The sequence below is a fragment of the Lachnellula hyalina genome (genome assembly GCF_007821495.1).
Source record: "Lachnellula hyalina strain CBS 185.66 chromosome Unknown contig00043, whole genome shotgun sequence".
Lineage (NCBI taxonomy): Eukaryota > Fungi > Ascomycota > Leotiomycetes > Helotiales > Lachnaceae > Lachnellula > Lachnellula hyalina.
In genome coordinates this window covers 123486-141824 of record NW_022157157.1, presented here as the reverse complement: position 1 = coordinate 141824, position 18339 = coordinate 123486, and the positions used below count along the sequence as shown (strand labels likewise).

Here is an 18339-nt window from a genome sequence, read left to right as displayed (position 1 = left end):
TGTGCTGCATCGTGAAAGCTTGACCCATCTCGAGTCCTAATCCCGAGTCGTGATGAAGGCGAGGAGCATTCGCAGGATTCATATTGCGCATACGAGAGTTTACATGAGTTAAGGGGGTCGGAGTACACTGTAAAGGAGTTAAAGAGATGCAAATGGCAATTATCAGAGATCTAATCTAATCTAATCGGGTTCAATAGTACAGTACAGTACAGTACTGTACTGTAAGGGCTTAGCGGCCGCCAACTGATCTGCAGGCATCAGGCTGCGCATGACAAAGAATACAACAACATACCTACCTGACCACCTGCTTTCGGTGCTCAATAGATCTTTCTGTTGCACACAGCCGGTGCTCATGAATCGTTAGCCCATTCACCGCTTCCGCTTTCCGCTTTCCGCTGTATAACAATGATATTTTCTTGAAGAACACTATATCCGCGAGTCCATCGCTTTGACTACATCCCAACTGTTGAAACCCGCCCTCAAAGATCATGGCTGGCCACGAAGAAGAAGGGGCACAACTGCTACCTCTCGAGGGCCAGAAGAGAGATCGAAAATCCGAAGAATCAATCTTCTCAGCGTCAACCACGAGCCTGGTGTTTGAACGTATCGGCGAACGAGCAGACTCAGGAAATGGGTATTCGGTGAACGGCGACAGCAAGACGGTCACTCCCAAATTCTCTCCTCGAGGCGATTCTGTAGCATACGCAGACGACGAGAACATGCGCCACCCTTACGAAGAAGAGAAAGAGGAGGATGACCTCGAAAGCGGCCCTTTCATTAACACGGGCGTGAACAAGACAATAGACAAGAAGTTCCGCAAATTAATGTGGATCATTGGAGGGTGCTTCATTGGGGCATGGCTCCTTGCACTTGTGGTTTTTCTAGGGCAGCAAGCTTACCGACATCCATCCGAATCTCCTCACGATCCCGCTGCAACTTCAGTTCGAGGCCATGGGAAGAAGGTTACACTAGACCAGGTCCAGTCAGGGCAATGGCGGGCAACAAAGCACGATATCAGCTGGATACAAGGAGCAAATGGCGAAGACGGGTTACTCCTTGAACAGAATGTTGGTGGAAAAGACTATCTAATAGTGGAAGATATAAGAGGGACTACTGGTGACGACAACAAAGCATTGGCCACGAAGACCCTGATGACCCGCGGTTATTTCGAATACAAGGGCAAAGGATATAACCCCAGCAAAGTGTTTCCAAGCAAAGATTTGAAGAAAGTCCTCATTGCAACAGATGTTCAATCGAATTGGAGACACTCTTTCTACGCGAAATATTTCATATTTGATGTCGAGAAGCAGACTGCAGAAGCTCTGGACCCGGCGAATATAAATGGCCGGGTACAATTAGCCAGTTGGAGTCCACAGAGTGATGCTATCGTTTTTACAAGGGACAACAATTTGTTTTTGCGAAAGCTCAACTCAGATAGCGTCATCCAAATAACGAAAGACGGGGGCCCAAACTTCTTTTACGGAGCACCCGATTGGGTCTACGAGGAAGAAGTCTTTGGTACTAACAGTGCCACCTGGTGGGCCGAGGATGGAAAGTATGTTGCTTTCCTCCGAACCAATGAATCGGAGGTGCCAGAGTATCCCATTGAATACTTCGTCTCTCACCCAAGTGGCGTTCGTCCAGAACCAGGGGAAGAAAACTATCCTGAGGTCAGACAGATCAAATACCCTAAAGCCGGAGCCCCAAACCCCACAGTTGATTTGCAATTCTACGATGTCGGCAAGGGGGACGTCTTCGAAGTGAAGATTGCTGATAGCTTTGCGCCTGACGATCTGCTTATTACCGAGGTTGTATGGGCTGGATCGACTGGCAAAGCGCTCATCCGCGAAAGCAACCGTGAAAGTGATGTATTGAGGGTCGTTCTGGTCGACGTGGAATTGCGTACTGGAAAGACAGTGCGGACCCAGGATGTTCAGAAACTTGATGGTGGTTGGTTTGAGGTGTCTCAGAAAACCAGATATGTCCCTGCAGACCCTGCAAATGGTCGACCGCAAGATGGCTACATTGATACTGTCATTCACGATAACTATGATCATCTTGGATATTTCACGCCTTTGGATAATCCCACTCCGATCATGCTCACTTCAGGAAACTGGGAAGTTGTTGATGCGCCTTCTGCTGTGGATTTAAAGAAGAATTTGGTATATTTTGTTTCGACCAAGGCTTCTTCGATCCAACGGCAAGTCTATAGCGTTAAGCTCGATGGTACGAATCTTCAGGCCTTGACGGATGAGACTAAAGAGGGATACTATGGGGCTTCTTTCTCCAGTGGTGCAGGGTACGCACTTGTGAATTATGACGGTCCGAACATCCCGTGGCAAAAGGTCGTCAGCACGCCTAGCAATTCCGACCACTATGAAAAAGTCATTGAGGAAAATCCAGTGTTGGCAGATCTTGCCAAGACCCACGAGCTCCCAATCAAGATTTTCTCGACGGTCAATGTTGACGGGTTCGAATTAAATGTGGTAGAACGGCGGCCACCTCATTTCAGCGAGAAGAAGAAGTACCCAGTGTTGTTCTTTCTCTATGGTGGCCCTGGCTCTCAATCAGTCTCCAAAGGCTGGTCCGTGGACTTCCAAGCATATATCGCTTCAAGTCTTGGATATATTGTGGTCACTGTTGATGGTCGTGGCACTGGGTTCATCGGGCGAAAAGCTCGCACAATCATTCGGGGTAACATTGGGTACTACGAAGCCTATGATCAAATCGAGACTGCCAAAATTTGGGCTGCGAAGAAGTACGTTGATGCTTCGAGAATGGCAATTTGGGGGTGGTCGTATGGTGGATTTATGACACTGAAGACTCTTGAGCAAGATGCTGGGCAGACATTTTCGTACGGCATGGCTGTTGCGCCAGTCACCGATTGGCGATTCTACGACTCCATTTACACGGAACGGTACATGCATACACCACAACATAACCCAGACGGTTACGACAACTCGAGTATTAGCAACGCGACAGCAATAGGGCAAAATGTGCGATTCCTAGTAATGCACGGGGTCGCCGACGACAATGTGCACATGCAAAATACTTTGACCCTTCTCGACAAGCTAGACTTGGCTGGGGTGGAGAATTACGATGTCCATGTTTTCCCAGACAGTGATCATTCCATTTATTTTCACAATGCGAACAGAATTGTATATGACAGTAAGTTTTTCTTGTGAAGAACAAAGAAATTAGCTCATAAAATACCAGAACTGAGCAATTGGCTGATCAACGCTTTCAACGGCGAGTGGCTCCGCACGTCAAATGCAGTGCCCTTGCAGATTGATGCAGCGTCGGAATAAAGCAGGGTATTTTTGTTTATAGTAAGGCATTCAGGAGGCGTTCACGGTTTCGCGGCATATTTGAATTCCTTGAGAAGGTGGTAAGTATCCAATAAATATTGGATATTATGACTCTGCGTATATAGAAGATCCTCATACATAGATGATAATCCTCATAAATCAACCCTTTTTTTTTTTCAACCCCGCGCCAGCGTGGTTGTTTTCTGATATCAATGTAGAATGTTTTCGCAGTTTCCTCCCTTAGTTTTTGTCAATTTGTTTATCCGAAGTTTCGGATCGAGCGATGGACGTTCATGAGCCCCCCGAGCAAAGCTCTGTTGCTAAAGCTCAGAGGCATCGGCATCCTTTCCCATATGGCCGGGGGAAGCGACTGTTCATGCACTCCCCCCAGAGGAATTTCAAAATCCTCGAAGCGCGTCGGCGGACGTACTGATTTACGCGTCGCCAAAAATAACGACTCTGAGTAGGCCACATATTCTGGACGCGCCTCCCATGGAGTTAGACTTGCACTCTCTAGCGATGACGATGACGACTGGCCATGGAGATCCTCATCTATATCTCGAGCACCCGCGTCAGACGAAGTGTCTGCAATATCAGACGCAATGTCTGTGTCGGTATCGGTGTCGGTGTCTGAGTCGACCCAACTCCAGTCGTTGGGAATACTCAAAATGTACTCATCCCAGCTATCGCCGAATGATGAACCGGAGTAGTCCGGGAGGGGGAGTGTAGGCGGCTTATTGCCGCTTCGGCCCACCACGGGTGTGTCTGCTGGCAGTTCGAACACATCCTCGGACGATTCAGGGCCTCCTGGAACCAACCACGATGCAACCTCTGCGGCAGACTGTCGTTTCAAGCCTACCTGTTCGGGTTTATCGTCGAGACCGAAACCTAGCTCTGAGCCTTGCGGCGTTGGGAGAGGGACGGGTTTTCGCTTGATGGACATTAGCCCTATTCGCAATGTGGGGGGCAGGTCGCTTTGAGATAGGGATGATGTGGGTTTGAGAGGCTTTTGCCTACTTGGCAGCCTTTCTCGGTCATCTGTTGTGGACGACGGATTTACACTTACTGGGACGTTCTTTCTGCGGATGGTTTTGGTGGGGGTGTGAGAGGGCGAGTCGGAGGTTTCACGCTTCGAATCTTCTCGTGCCCGACCCTCCATCCGATCATCCACGGCCTCCAACCTCGCAACTGTAAGAACTCCTTCCTGGGATGGGTCAAACGAGAACAATGAATTTCTGTTCGAAGTTCCTAAGTCCAACTTATGTTGTCCCCGACCCGTCTTCCGAAGATTATCAGCTTCTCGCGACGCAGCAGTAAGCTGCTCTCTCTGGATTGGGACAAACGAGAATAGCGAATCTCTGTTCGAGTTTCCTGGGCCCCATAAGGAAATTCGGGTGTTGGAAAGTGCCAGTGCTAGGCGTCGATCGATTTTGGATTCAAATACTAAAAGATTATCCAACTTACCAACCAGCCGGTCCAAGAGGCTTCCCCGTTGTGCGCGCTGACATTTGATGCAGTCGTCTGACGGCTGTGCTTTTGTGATTTTCATTGCTTGGCATGTCGAAGTCACGAAAAAGCGAAAAGGATTATGTGACGGCAGTTTCGTCGGGCAAGGAACCGCTTCGATTTTCTGGTGGTTGCATTCGCCATACTGAGAAACGAGTTAGCACAGTAAAAAGGTGAAGGTTCGGGGAGAGTCGCCACTAAGAAACTGTCTCAAGAGCTAATGCAAGCTCCTAAGACAGTTCACAGCTTATCAACCCCGAGGAATAGCAACCTTTTTTATGGGAAAACATACCGTATTGATGATGAAGATGCACATGCTGATAAGTCGAGGCGTTAAGGTTGCGTTTAAGGTCCAAAACGAAGGATGGTGGAGTCACAGTGGATAAGGATGTTGATGGTGGTGGTGGTGGTGATGTGAAAATTCGCCATGCCTAAGTAAACTTTCTGAGCGTCCTGTCATGAAAGCTACGCTCGCTGTTATAATTCCTTTGTATTGCCCCATGCGACTTCTTTGTAGAGAATCTGCAAGGAATGACTTTTCCTCGAGTCAATAAAGGCCATTGTCACCTGAACAATAAAAACAATAGTTCAAGGATCCTTTGTGCACGAACAACACACAACAAAGCATCTGTTCTATATCAATGGTTGTTTCTCCCTCCACAATCCCATATTTCCATTTTCCCCCAATTCTCATCTATATCTGCCGTCTTTCTGCCACCGTTCTCCAATCCGAATGCGTTGACCGTACCTGATTTCTATCCACCATTTCGACCATTTCCACAGCAGCTATTTCTTCAAGTTAACCAACGCCTGTTAGAATACCATTCGCCAATATTCTATCCCTTCGGTTTCGAAATACAACCACTCTCTGACTGTTCCAGCTTTCAACAATCTTCGCAGGTTCGAAGTTCCTTTTCAGACACCACTCCTAACTTTTTGCGTACTCTGTATACGCTCGAAATCTCGGAAATGTCTCTAATTACCGCCAGTACCGCCCAGGAATGGCGCGATATAGGCTACGCAGGCATTCCTACCCCTTGTAAGTCTCTTCGAAAACCCCCAAGACACAAACATGCTAAGTTCCTAGGGGCGCCTTCTCCATGGTCCATCTTACAGATGCAAGCAGATGGATACATCAACTACCCTCGCAACCCAACCGTAGTCCTTGCCGAGTCTGTGGCCATGGCCGACCACTACTGGCGTCTCTGCCAAGAAGAAAACTACAAGTATGAACAAGAAGAAAAACGCAGTATTAAGCCTGCCTCCAAAACCATCAAGCCGCGGTCAACGTTCCGGTCAAATCACTACCTCTCCCATAGGAAAATTGCGCGCATGAGACCCTTCAATCCCAGACTAACTCTCAATGGCCAGCGCGAGAAGACTTGGGAACAACTCAATGATTTCCAGGAGCAGTTGTGCAGGGAGAGATTTGAGATGATGATGAAGAGTTTGGTAGTAAGGGTAGTTGGTTTTTTCATTTTTCTCTCTGCTTTTACGTACTATTTCTTGTAATTCAACTATTTCTACTGAAGTTTCAAGTTCTTTGTTCGGCGATAATGAAATATGACGCCTTAATATTCGCTACTGACTATATCGCCAGATCCGACTGGACTGGCAATTTTATGATACTTGTAAAAGGGATAGGTGTAGGTAAGAGCTATGGTAGGACAGAGAGGTGGTACCAAAACAGGCTTAGACTCATGATTATATGGGAGCCCCTACTAGCGCTATGGAATACTTATGGGCTGTACCTCCGTGATAATTGGTCTTAATGTCTTTCTATGTAGGGCCCTCCCTTCCCGATAGGGCCTCGGCTGCGAAGGATCCCTTGAACTGCGGATCGTTATGTGGGGGCGGGGTAAGAAGCTTGCTCACCATCAAAAACGCGTCTTTGACGCCATCACCATCACTGCTGGCCCGCCATTCCTATTTGTGCCCAGGCTGATAATTGAATAGTGGATGATATCGCGGCCCCAGGCTTTCCTTCAAAACTCTCCAGGCGCAGTAGCGTACCTGAACGCTAACGCCAGCACAGTCAGCCTCCCTTCAGAATCATAGCAATCTAGCATCGAGTTACAAATGGTCTTCGCGAACCGAGGACGTTTGCGAGTTAACGACTATCAAACATCTCCTATGAGCTTACTGACCAAGCCTCAGCTTGCGTTCAAACGAGTCCAAAGATGAAGGAATATGCTACTAACTCCGAATTCCTATGTAGCATGAACTATCTGATGAGCATATCCATTAAATGAGAAATATACAGCGACATGAACGCTAGCAGGATCCTAGCGCAGTTACATTACAACGCTTGGCACCCTGCATCCAAAATTTGGAAACTACACACTCGCCAACTACATCGTCTCATTTTTCCACAACGATGACATACAAAGGAAGACTACTGCCTCTGGCCCTAAGCATTTTAATCTGCTTGCTACTTTTGTTTGAAATTCGGACGAGATACGAGCTTGAACAGAATACTAGAACTCCTGCTGAGACGATATCCAATCCTCACCTACCTGTGATGGAGAGCGACCAGACACATCGTCTGAGCGTACTAGAACTATTGACGCTGGATGCCTCTGAGCTCCAGGTTTTACTCTCACGGGGAAATATTACGAGTGTCAGTTTGGTGGAGCAAGTTCTGGATCAAATCGCGAAGGAGGACAGAGATGGAGCCAACCTACGTGCGATGCTTTTCCTCCGGCCACGAGAATTGATTCTCAAAGATGCTGCCCAGCTGGACGACGATCGACGGGGCGGGAAGTTGCTAGGACCATTTCATGGCATTCCTATCATTGTCAAGGCAGGTTAGACCCTGCTGTTGTATTATTCGTCCATGTTGCTCACGTGCGTCAAGGACGCCCTTGTAAATTCCCCATCTTTAGGGACACCATCAACATTTGGGTGCTATGCATTACTTACTTCAAAGCCAAAAAAGAACTCTGTAGTAGTTGACAAGGTACATTGGGCTGTTTTGAGACGTCTACTCCATGCTGACAGCGTTGGAGTTAATAGCAGACGGTTTGATCATCATTGGCAAATCAAATTTAAATGTACGTTCTTGATTTCATTCCGCAGAGTCTTTATTAATTCTAATTAGGAGTTCTCAATGTGGAAGTAAGTATTCTAACCATGATGCTGCGGTATGTCCTAATCTGTCAGGGGGTTCAATGGAATCAATGGATTTTCTGCCATCGGAGGCCAGACGAACTCTGCATATATAGTTGGAGGTTTGCGCGAACATGAAGCACCAATGGACATACGGTGGGTTCTATAAGTCCCTTGAACATGCTGGTCTAATTGTAATGTGATAGAGCCCATGTGGTTCTTCGACAGGGTCTGCGGTTGGGGTATCTGCAGGCTACAGCCCTCTGGCATGGCACCGAGACTGAAGGATCTTTAATTCAGCCAGCAGGTAGAGCGGCACTCTTCGCCTTGAAGCTAACAGCTGGCAGTGTTCCAAGAGAAGGCGCATGGACTCTTGCAAAAGCAATTGGCTCCATTGGAACAATGACAAAATCCGTCAGAGACCTCGCTGTCATGACGGCGATGATACACACAGAGGATGTACGAGAGAAGCTACCAGCTACAGGATACATATCATTCCTCACCAAAACATTTGCTGGGCTGAAGGTTGGCTTCGCTGATCCAGCAATCTGGCACTTTCCCGCTTCTCTCTGCCCGCCAATCGAGGGCGTAATACAGCAACTAGTAAGTATTGGACAACCGCACGAATACTTTTAATGATCGTCGACCAGAACACAGCCTACTTTGATGCCATGAAAAAGATAAAAAAGGGTGGAGCCAATGTCGAGTTTCCTGTGTCTCTTCCTCTCCCTAGTGATTTGACAGTAAATGGTTCGAATGCAATGTCAATTGTTATATGTCCGTAAGCTCTTTAGACCGAAAGGCTTGTGCTGATTAATCTGTAGTCAATGAATATCGGAAAAACATAGACGAGTACCTTGACAGTCTTGAATTTTCAGAGGTTAAGAATTTGAAAGAGCTGACTGATTGGAACGAGAAGCATGCCGACATTGAGTTGCCATTCGGTGAGTATAGTTTACTTGTGGTCACTGACATAAATATAAGCTGACATAAGAAGATTATGCAGATCAAGGGGTCCTCATCAAGGCCCTCCACTACAAAACTGATGCCACCGAACAAGAAGAAGCACTTAACCATCTCCGAACAGTATCGATGGTGAAAGGATTAGATCCGCTCTTCGACGGCCAGGAGTTCGATCTCATTGTAGCCCCTCAAGACAGTCAAATATGTGTGCTGCCTATGGCTTCAGGTACGTCGAATACTGGAAATGTTATTACCAGCCATGCTAAAACCTGGAATCTAGGATATCCAATGGCGACTATGCCTCTTGGAACCCTGGATCATCTGGGTCGCCCTTTTTCTCTTACAGTCATTGCAAAAGCAGGAAGAGAGGATCTGATATTTCAATTTTTAAGCGCTTTCGAGGCCACCTTTCCCAAAAGAGTTGTCCCTCCACAATTAGTCCGTTCGACCAACGGTACTAACAGCTTAGATGAGGCCGAACTCTAGAAATACTATGTAGCTCCCGGATCATCTATAAAGAGGCCCGTATTTAGCATCCAATTATATCATCAAGTCAATAATGGATTTCTTTCGGTGGCTGCTTCTAGAAATGATTGATTGATTTCCTCAACTCCGTCAGTGCTCCTGTCATCATGTTGTGAGACTTCATTTTCGGGTTTTCCGTGCAGAATATAAGCCATGATAGTGACGATAGCAAACAACGCCTTGGAAATTAGCTTTGGAACATAGTCTGATTTCCATTGACTTACAGCGGATACAAAGAAACAGAACCCCTCTGAAACCACGACCCCCTTTCTTTGGATCAGAACTAGCGAGGCCATCAATGGGCCCCCAACTAGCTCAGCAAATCCGTTGATACTGGTGATTGTGGTAAACATCCTGCCAGTATAGGCGCTATCGACGAAGAAGGCACATAGTCCCTGTAGAACAGGTTCGATTCCCTCACCAAACCGCCAGATGAACATAGCTATCAAGAACCAGTGTGAATCTTTATGTGCTGCTAATCGAAAGACTGGCCCAGAAAAATGAGAAGCGTTGAGTGCGATGACCATGCTAGGAATGACCCAATAGTAGCAGAGATCGAACTTGCTCTTAAAATATAAAGGTCTACCTTCTCTGCGGAGGCGACCAATTTTCGGATAAGAATGGTTGAAACAGCCGGCAGGAAGATAAATATCCAGAAAATCATTCCAGTTGCTCGTGACATTTGGAGTTGAGCCGTATGTCGTAGCGGGATGTAAAAGTAGCGCGAGACGTACTGGTAAATGAAGTCTTGACTCGAAAAGGCTACCCGTTTCAAGAAGAATATTAGGTAGCATGTAAGAAGCGGTGCCGTGAATAGCGCACTCCAGGGGATGGATTTGAGCTGGCTTGTGGCAGGTGATGTTGAGTATATAGTGTTAGAACTATCGCTCGAGACTGCCTCTAAACGATCACAGTCAGCCATAGGTGAGGGTGTTGCATCTATCGCTTGTCTATCAGAATCATGTGTGAGTCCATTTTTAGATGGCAATGCAAATACTAAAATTAATATGCTGCCGTCGACTATTACAAGTGCTTGAAATGGAAGCCAGGTGGAGTACCCTAGCATAAACTCTGCAGCCGGTGGTGTCAGTAGTAATGCTGCGGAGCCCACAGCCCTTCCCAGTATCATAAACCTCATCCTGGGCCTTGGCTAATAACTTGGGACTATCAAGAGATATTTCGATACGCACTTGAAGGTAGGGTGCACGATGTCAGAAATAAGGCTGAATAACATGGACCAGAGCACTTGATTTCCACCTCCGATGAAGTAGAACATGGAAGACGCCCATACGAGCCTGATGGGAACCTCCAAGTAGCCTCGACGAACGCTGATATTAGCCAGGTTTTAGCAATTTGTAATATAAAACTCACAAACGCCCAGAATCCATGAAAGTGATAGCACATATCCCGAAAAAGCCATTAAACACACAATTTTCCTACCATGTCGGTCTGCGTACGCTCCATAGTAGACGCTAATCAAAATGCCTTGCGAATCAGTCAAGCACGCACAGTCTTTGATAATGAACTTACGAGGTATGCTATTGAAGAAAGTCAAGAATCCAAGAACAGTTGAGAGCTCTTTTTGAATCTCCTTGAGTTTACACATCGACTCATCAATTGGTGGTGGCGGACCAATCTGAGGGGGCTGGCGGGTACGATAGTAAGCGTGGCATATTCGAGATTCGAAAAGATGGACCTTTGGAACAATCTGAAGATTGTTGCTCAGGTGATTCAAAACGATTATGGACAGGACACAGGCGAGCGTCCGTGGAGTCGCTAAACTTCTCGATGCAATAAGGCTGTGAACCATCGCACCGTACTTGCTCGACACTCCTCACGGCATGATGAGGAGTGGATGACGCTGAGTAAGGCACACACTGAACTCGGGTCTTATTTCAAAGTACCCTGACACGCTTGCGATGAGGACGAAGACGGTAATAATAATGATATTGATGTTCTACCCGTCAACCGTGGAAATAAAGAAAAGGCGCGGAACTGTTTTAAGCTGACGTTAAGGCGAGCGGCCCGGGGTGGGTAGCGCAAGGTAGTCTGACACGATCTGCACAATGTTGCCTAGTATACGCCGAAACGGCGACAGAAATGCCGTCTCAGCTGATCAGTCCAGTGCACAAGGACCTTATTAATGTGAGGCACATCCGTTTCCTCACCCCTGCCTCAGACCATGTCTAATCTAAGATTGATAAACTCTCATCTATTCTGTTGTTATTTAGGCTGTGCACTTCAAAAGTCTTGTCTTTATCGGTATATAAATGAGATTGCCCGTGGAGTCGCTTTACTTTTACCACCAGTACCCCTTTCCTTTCCTTTCCTGCCTAAGGCATCATTGATTAGCCTTACCCAATTAGGACGTCCGTGACCCCCGAGACCCTAAAAGGCGGCGTAAACAGCCGTCTGATAACGCGAGATAACTACTTACCAATAAACTCTTCTACAAATCTTTGCCTGCTGTAACGCATACCAAAAACTGGTACTAAATTAGATCATAAATTTCTTGCTTGGAAACATAAGGGCGATATGACCAAGCGTTCATATGATGCATTGAGCGATCAAAACCGCCTTCCTGTTGATATAGGGGCCATTGCCCATCCTATAGTGGGGGGTTGTGATGGTGGAGATCCGGAGCAACCTCATTCTGGGGAGAACTCTAAGCATCGTAGGAATTTCTTAGCGCTAGTGGTACATATTTCCACCTCATCGTTCCAATATTAGTTTTCTATTGCTAATGATATATAGGCTTGTAAGCTATGTCGAGCAAAGAAGTCAAAATGTGACGAAGACAAACCTCGTTGCGGACAGTGCAAGCTTCGTGGGAGTGTTTGCTCTTATGATGAGCGGACAATAACCAAGTACGTATGAATATTGCTGATTTTCGATCTTCAAGACCATGGTCCTCTATCTGACTTGTATGCTAGGAAAGACCAGTCTCTAGCTATTATCGTTAATAGCTTACGACGCATGGAGTCTAAGATGGACACATTGCCGTCACAAGTATTATCTTCGTTACGAGATCCTGACCGCGCATGTTCACCATCAAGCAAGCGCACGGCAGAGTATCATAGCGAAATAGCTACTCCGATTCCAAGCCGATCGAACTCAACCCTTCTTCTCAATGATGAATTTGATTCGGACAGTGTACCAAAGTTAATAGACTTTCAGGGCCAAACGCATATCAGATATAGCCAGCATGGCGTCCTTCTTTGGCCAGCAATAATAAAAACGGTCCCCCAAGAATTTCTTAGTATTTTTCGACATCTCGAGCCAGACTATATGGTAACCCTAGAGAACAACAGACCACCACTCCCCATGGGAATCTCTTCATATCCGCCTGATTTGGGTGAAAGGTGGATAGAGGACTTGCCATTTTCTGTGATCGAATCCTTATGCGACGCTTTCTTCACGACATTTAACCCCATGTTGCCAGTCTTAGACAAGTTGTATTTCTTCTCTGTCACTCTAGAAACAGTGGTAACTCAAGGCTTCGAATGTAATATTGATTCCTGTCTTACATTAGTCATTATGGGGCTTGGTTGTTTAGCTGTTTTATCACACGAAGAAGGTGACTACCCACTACAGCGAAATAAGTCAGGAAGCTCTAATGAGGGATTTATATGCCCTGAATGGATTGGAATCGTAAGAGAAGAAATCCCGGGATTACGATTCTTCAACCTTGCTCGACAGAAAATGGGATTTCTAATGTGCAAGAACGACCTCATGACCTGTCAATTCTACCTCCTTTCTGGGTAAGTCTCAAACAGATCCTCATATGAATGGAAGAATATATTAATTGGAGTCATCAGGCTCTACTATACACAAATAATCCGCCCTATCGATGCTTGGACAATGGTAAATAGGGCTTGTGTCTGCTGCTTTACGATGCTAAAGACGTGAAGCTCCCATGAAAACTTTCAAGAAATTTCTTGCTGACTTTAGTATCAGGCGGCAGAAGATTCCGTGGGATGACTGGGATGGCGATATGAGATCCCGAGTATTCTGGCAATGTTTGATGTTCGAAAGTATCATTATCCAAGAATTGAACCTTCCCTCAAGTGGAATTGCATCCTTGGAAGATCGCATTCCAATTCCGAAGTTCATCCATTACCAAAGTAGCAGTGGCTCACTAGAAGCTTGTTCTTTATCGAAACAATATGATTCCAACTATCAGTATCATTTCTTGGCGCAGGTAGCGCACCGCTTGCTACTTAGTCGCATAAGAGACAGCTTATTCTTTCATTGTATGTCTCTAGACTCTGTTCCGATTGTAATGCTTTGACACTCATTCTCTCCTAGCGACAACCAACAATTCTCCTTCTGCTCCCATCGTTGCGGAGCTGCGTCACCAGCTGAGTCAATGGCGGAAAAACCTTCCAGAGACAATCGAGACTTTTATCGAGGACTCCCAACTCAGACCTGAAACTCCAGCGGATGCAATGCTCAACACCATGCTCCGTGGCCGTTATCGTATTGCGAAATTTCACCTTGGAAGACCGTTTCTATATAAAGTGCTGCACGCACCAGCCACAGCCACCGAAGATGACCTTAATGCATGTCACGACGGGCTAGCAAATGCCATGAATTGGCCACAGATTCAAGGCGTCTGTAAAAAGATGAAAAGTTGCATGCCCTTGAAAGCTGGCTTATGTAGTCTGTATGAATATATTTCTTGTCATGTAATTGTATCTATCTACATGCTAACACCATACATATAGATTCTTCGGCCAGCTACTTTTGTTTTATGGCGTCAGGCACTGTCCTGACGTGCGCATCCGAGGAGTCTTACCTGTGGGCTGGGAGACGTGGTGCGGTGAAATGATCACATTTCTCCAGGACTGTGCACCACAGTGTCCCGCGGTAGGGCATGATCTCGATATGATCGAAACATTTGGCTGGGCTTTAGGAGTTCTCTAAGCTCTTGATAAAGGTATTAACTACAATTTTGGCCGTTCTTGCGGCAACTTATAACCGCCAATATCCTTCATGAATCGACCTGCTGAATTCATCAGCTCTGCTACATCCGAACCTACCCATTCAGGCACCATGGCATTATAAAAAGTTTCGAGCTCAATCATCTTGCCCAATGCAACCTATCATCATCATTAATCAATGGAAAGCCCCAAGCACATGGATTTCGCTGGCTACTCACCAAGAAGCATTTCCCGCTGCGTGAAGAATCCATAGCAGTCTGTGTTATTGCCTGGGCCAAATCATCTACGGTGTTTCCGGGTACGCTGCTCTTACTCCATAGTGCGGAGTAACCACTGGTCATGTGTGTCGGAGTATAAAATGGTGCAATCCCGTTGACCCTAATACCTAGCTGGTTCGCTGCTCCCTGAGAAGCCCGCAATACACCAGTCACACCATGCTTCGAAGAAATATATGAGGCGACACCGCTACTGCCAAAATATCCAGAAGTTGATGATATAAGAATGATTGACCCTCGAGAGCTGTCCGGGAAACAGGGGGGATTTGATCGCATATGGTACATTGCAAGCTTCAAAGCTGTTGAACGAAGTATGGTCAGTTAGTTAGTTGTACTTTCGGATATTATTTGACTTGGTGGAGATCGAGCACTGCGTACTGTTCATAGTTCCTTTCAGGTTGATGTCTATAACTCTACTCGATTCTTTGGGTTCTAATGGATCCCCTTGCTCATCAAGCTGGTCAAAATCCCAAAAGTTCGTACTTTCCATGACTCCAGCGTTCGCAATGACAATTTGAACGGAGCCGAATGCGGAAAAAGTCTTGAAAAACATATGTTTCAGGTCGTTCCAGCTGGTAGTGTTTGTCGGTATGTAAATCATTCGTTGTTGAGAACCGGCTGGAAGCGATGTGATTATGTTGTTGGCTGCATTTTGTGAGGACGCAAGGTCTGCAATGGTCACATTGGCTCCGTATGTATGGCAGAGCCTGGCTGTCTGAGCTCCAATGCCATTTGCTCCGCCCGTGACAATGACAGTTTTCGAAGAAAGACCTCGTAGGAAAGTCTTATCAAAAGCCACTGATTCCATCATGATGTTGAAGTCACAGTTGCTAGTGCGGGCGCAGAGAGATACTAATAATCCTTTCCTAAAACATACCCTATCCACTCTCGAATTCAAATGGCGATGCTGAGTAAGGTTTATTGAAGGGTATTCCATAAATCATAGACCTCTTGTGCCTAGCCTAGTGGGTTGAGATTCTGAGATACACTCTATCGGGCCATCCGACACTATTTTCAGGGGTTTGCGAGCAGTAGCTCGATCGACAATCTCGGGGCCAATCCGCTCATGTGTCTATTTCGGTTAGTACAAAGATGTGATTGGTCCTTAACTCCACCATTCTTATCAACGAACACCCATTCTTGAAGATTTTCGCTTACAGTATGCGGGGAGGGGAGTCTAACGCTTCTCCGAGAATATGCATTCCCGTACAAAGTGTTATATCAGCAGGAGGCTTCGCTGGCGTATCCTAATGCCAAAAATGATAAGTCCTTAGACTTATAGCCGTTCGCTAATCGTGATAGGCGATGGAGACTTTGTATACATAAGCTTTGAAAGGTACGAGTTATTGCACTTCGAACTGTTAAGGCTCTCTGTTTAGTCGCAATGTCTCTTCCGGTGTCCTATGTAGCAGACTCGGACTTCAAGACTCAGGAGAAGTCCGCACTTGAACCAGAAGCATCCAGTGGTATAGAAATCGGTGATGCAGAAGCTCTGATGGGTACCGGGTCGCAGAATCTGCACCGGAAGCTGAGGGGGAAGGAGGTACAGTTATTTGCAATTGGAGGTGCAATTGGAACATGTGATTCGCCTTCTATTCTCTTCTATGATTTTTTCTAATACCTACATAGCTTTGTTCATGCAAATGGCCTATTCCCTTCCCAACGGAGGGCCCGCAGGCCTCTTCCTCGGATTCGCGGTATATGGAACTGTCATGGTTGCTGTCAATGAATGCTTTGGTATGACTACTTGAAATCCTTTGCTGGATATATTTATACTGATGCACCATCATAGCGGAGATGGTATGCTACATGCCAATCGCGTCCCCATTCATTCGGCTTGGTGGCTTCTGGGTCGACGACGCTCTCAGCTTTGCAATGGGCTGGAACTTCTTCCTTAATATGGCTCTCCTTGTGCCATTCGAGATTGTGGCTTTTAATATTCTTCTCACTTACTGGACCGACAAAGTTCCAGTCGAGGCTATTGTTTCTATACTCATTGTCCTTTATGCGTAAGCTCTCATTCTAATTATAGTACTATCGTGTCTGACAATTTCAGGATCCTCAACCTCATATCCGCACGTTTATTTGGGATATCTGAGTTCTATCTATCAATTTTCAAAGTGGTTCTCATTATAGGCTGTATATGCTATACTTTCATTACAATGGTTGGCGGAAATCCACTACACGATGTGTACGGATTTAGGTATTGGAACAATCCCGTAAGTCGTTCGATGGTTCTGTTCAGGAAGGTTTGTGCAAAGGCTTACTGGAGTTATAATGTTTAGGGTGCTTTTGTGGAACATATTCGGCCGGGTAACACAGGTAGATTCCTGGGTCTGCTCGCATGCATGTCGCAAGCTTCTTTCACCGTCTGTGGCCCGGAGTATATTTCCATCGTAGCTGCGGAAACGGAGCAACCACGCAAGATTCTTCCAACGGCATTCAAGTCCTTTGTCTGGCGCCTACTTGGTTTCTACGTCATCGGTGCTCTCTGTCTTGGAATTGTAGTCCCATATAACGACCCTACTCTTGCCGCTACCATCTCCGGAGATGCTCCTAGTGGGACTGGTGCCAGGTTAGTTCTGAAAGGTATCCTTTCATATTCGAAGTGGTAACTAACAACCGACAGTTCGCCCTACGTTATCTCCATGGATCACTTCAACATACCCGGCCTTGGGAGTCTTGTAAATGCCCTTATCATGACCTCTGTATTCTCCGCAGGCAACGGACTCTTATTTTCTGCAACACGTTGTCTCCATGGAATGTCACTTGAAGGCAAAGCACCAAGATTTTTATCAAAATGCTCAAAATGGGGTGTTCCATACTACTCAGTATTGGTTGCTCTTGCATTCTGCCTCCTAGGCTTTCTGCAGGCTGCTAAAAGCTCTAGCTCGGTTCTTGGCTGGCTTGTGGATCTGATCACTGCCTGTCAACTAATCAACTATATGGCAACAATAGTTGTCTACCTCCACTTCAAAGCAGCTCTGGATGCTCAAGGAATTGACAGAAAGAATCTTCCATATAGAGGATTCTTACAGCCCTATGCCGCTTACTATGCTCTTGGAGGTACAACAATCATGTTGCTTGTTCTTGGCTATTCTTTGTTCTTTCCCGGAGGCTGGAGTTATCTTTACTTCTTTCTCGACTACTCTATGATCGCAGCCTTCCCGCTAGCTTTCATTGGCTGGAAGATAATCAAGAGGACCAAGTATATTCGTCCAGGTACCGCAGATCTAACAGTAGGGGGAATGAAGCAGGAGATTGATAGGTATGAGGAAACTTTCATACCTCGGCCAACAGGAAAGTTTGAAACTGCTTTTGACCGTCTTTTTGAACCAAAGAAAGACATATAAACCTGTGGCGATGGGTTTATTTTATTTACTTATTACATGGAATTGGTTTGCTTAATGAATTCGTTGTTGTATTTTGGAGAGCGAGAGGAGACTTCGAAGTATGCTTTTCATATTTTTTGAAATAGCTTATGTCACCATCATTTGTGCAAGTTGTCTAGAATAGTTTATTGGAGATATACGAAATAGAGGAGGCACTAGTATGGAGTATAATAGACGCAATTTTGGCTGCAATTCGTTCTATTGCTATTAGGCTAAAATAGGAAGGTAAGATCCTAACTTTAGAGTGGAGTCTATATGATAGTCCAGATTGTGTTTAATAGTCATGGAGAGAGGTCTAGTTGGACTTGAATGGGCTCAG

General features: G+C 46.0%; 4 protein-coding genes across 4 annotated transcripts; 3 read left to right on the top strand and 1 right to left on the bottom strand.

The window, feature by feature from the left end:
* Positions 1-488: 488 nt before the first annotated feature.
* dapB (putative dipeptidyl-aminopeptidase B) lies at positions 489-3308 on the top strand (the record flags this gene model as incomplete). The annotated part of the gene is made up of 2 exons (XM_031149316.1): positions 489-3168; positions 3217-3308. The coding sequence occupies 2 exons, from the start codon at positions 489-491 to the stop codon at positions 3306-3308; spliced, it is 2772 nt and encodes a 923-aa protein (XP_031006508.1).
* An 11048-nt stretch (positions 3309-14356) lies between these two features.
* Positions 14357-15436, bottom strand: SDR3c (Short-chain dehydrogenase reductase 3c; the record flags this gene model as incomplete). The annotated part of the gene is made up of 3 exons (XM_031149315.1): positions 14357-14512; positions 14572-14927; positions 15007-15436. The coding sequence occupies 3 exons, from the start codon at positions 15434-15436 to the stop codon at positions 14357-14359; spliced, it is 942 nt and encodes a 313-aa protein (XP_031006515.1).
* A 576-nt stretch (positions 15437-16012) lies between these two features.
* AGP2_0 (General amino acid permease) lies at positions 16013-16641 on the top strand (the record flags this gene model as incomplete). Its single annotated transcript, XM_031149314.1, has 3 exons — positions 16013-16208; positions 16258-16365; positions 16421-16641. 3 exons carry the CDS (start codon positions 16013-16015, stop codon positions 16639-16641), a joined length of 525 nt encoding a protein of 174 aa, XP_031006514.1.
* Positions 16642-16790: 149 nt separating this feature from the next.
* Positions 16791-17981, top strand: AGP2_1 (General amino acid permease; the record flags this gene model as incomplete). Its single annotated transcript, XM_031149313.1, has 3 exons — positions 16791-16847; positions 16914-17203; positions 17258-17981. The coding sequence occupies 3 exons, from the start codon at positions 16791-16793 to the stop codon at positions 17979-17981; spliced, it is 1071 nt and encodes a 356-aa protein (XP_031006513.1).
* Between the last annotated feature and the right edge of the window lie 358 nt (positions 17982-18339).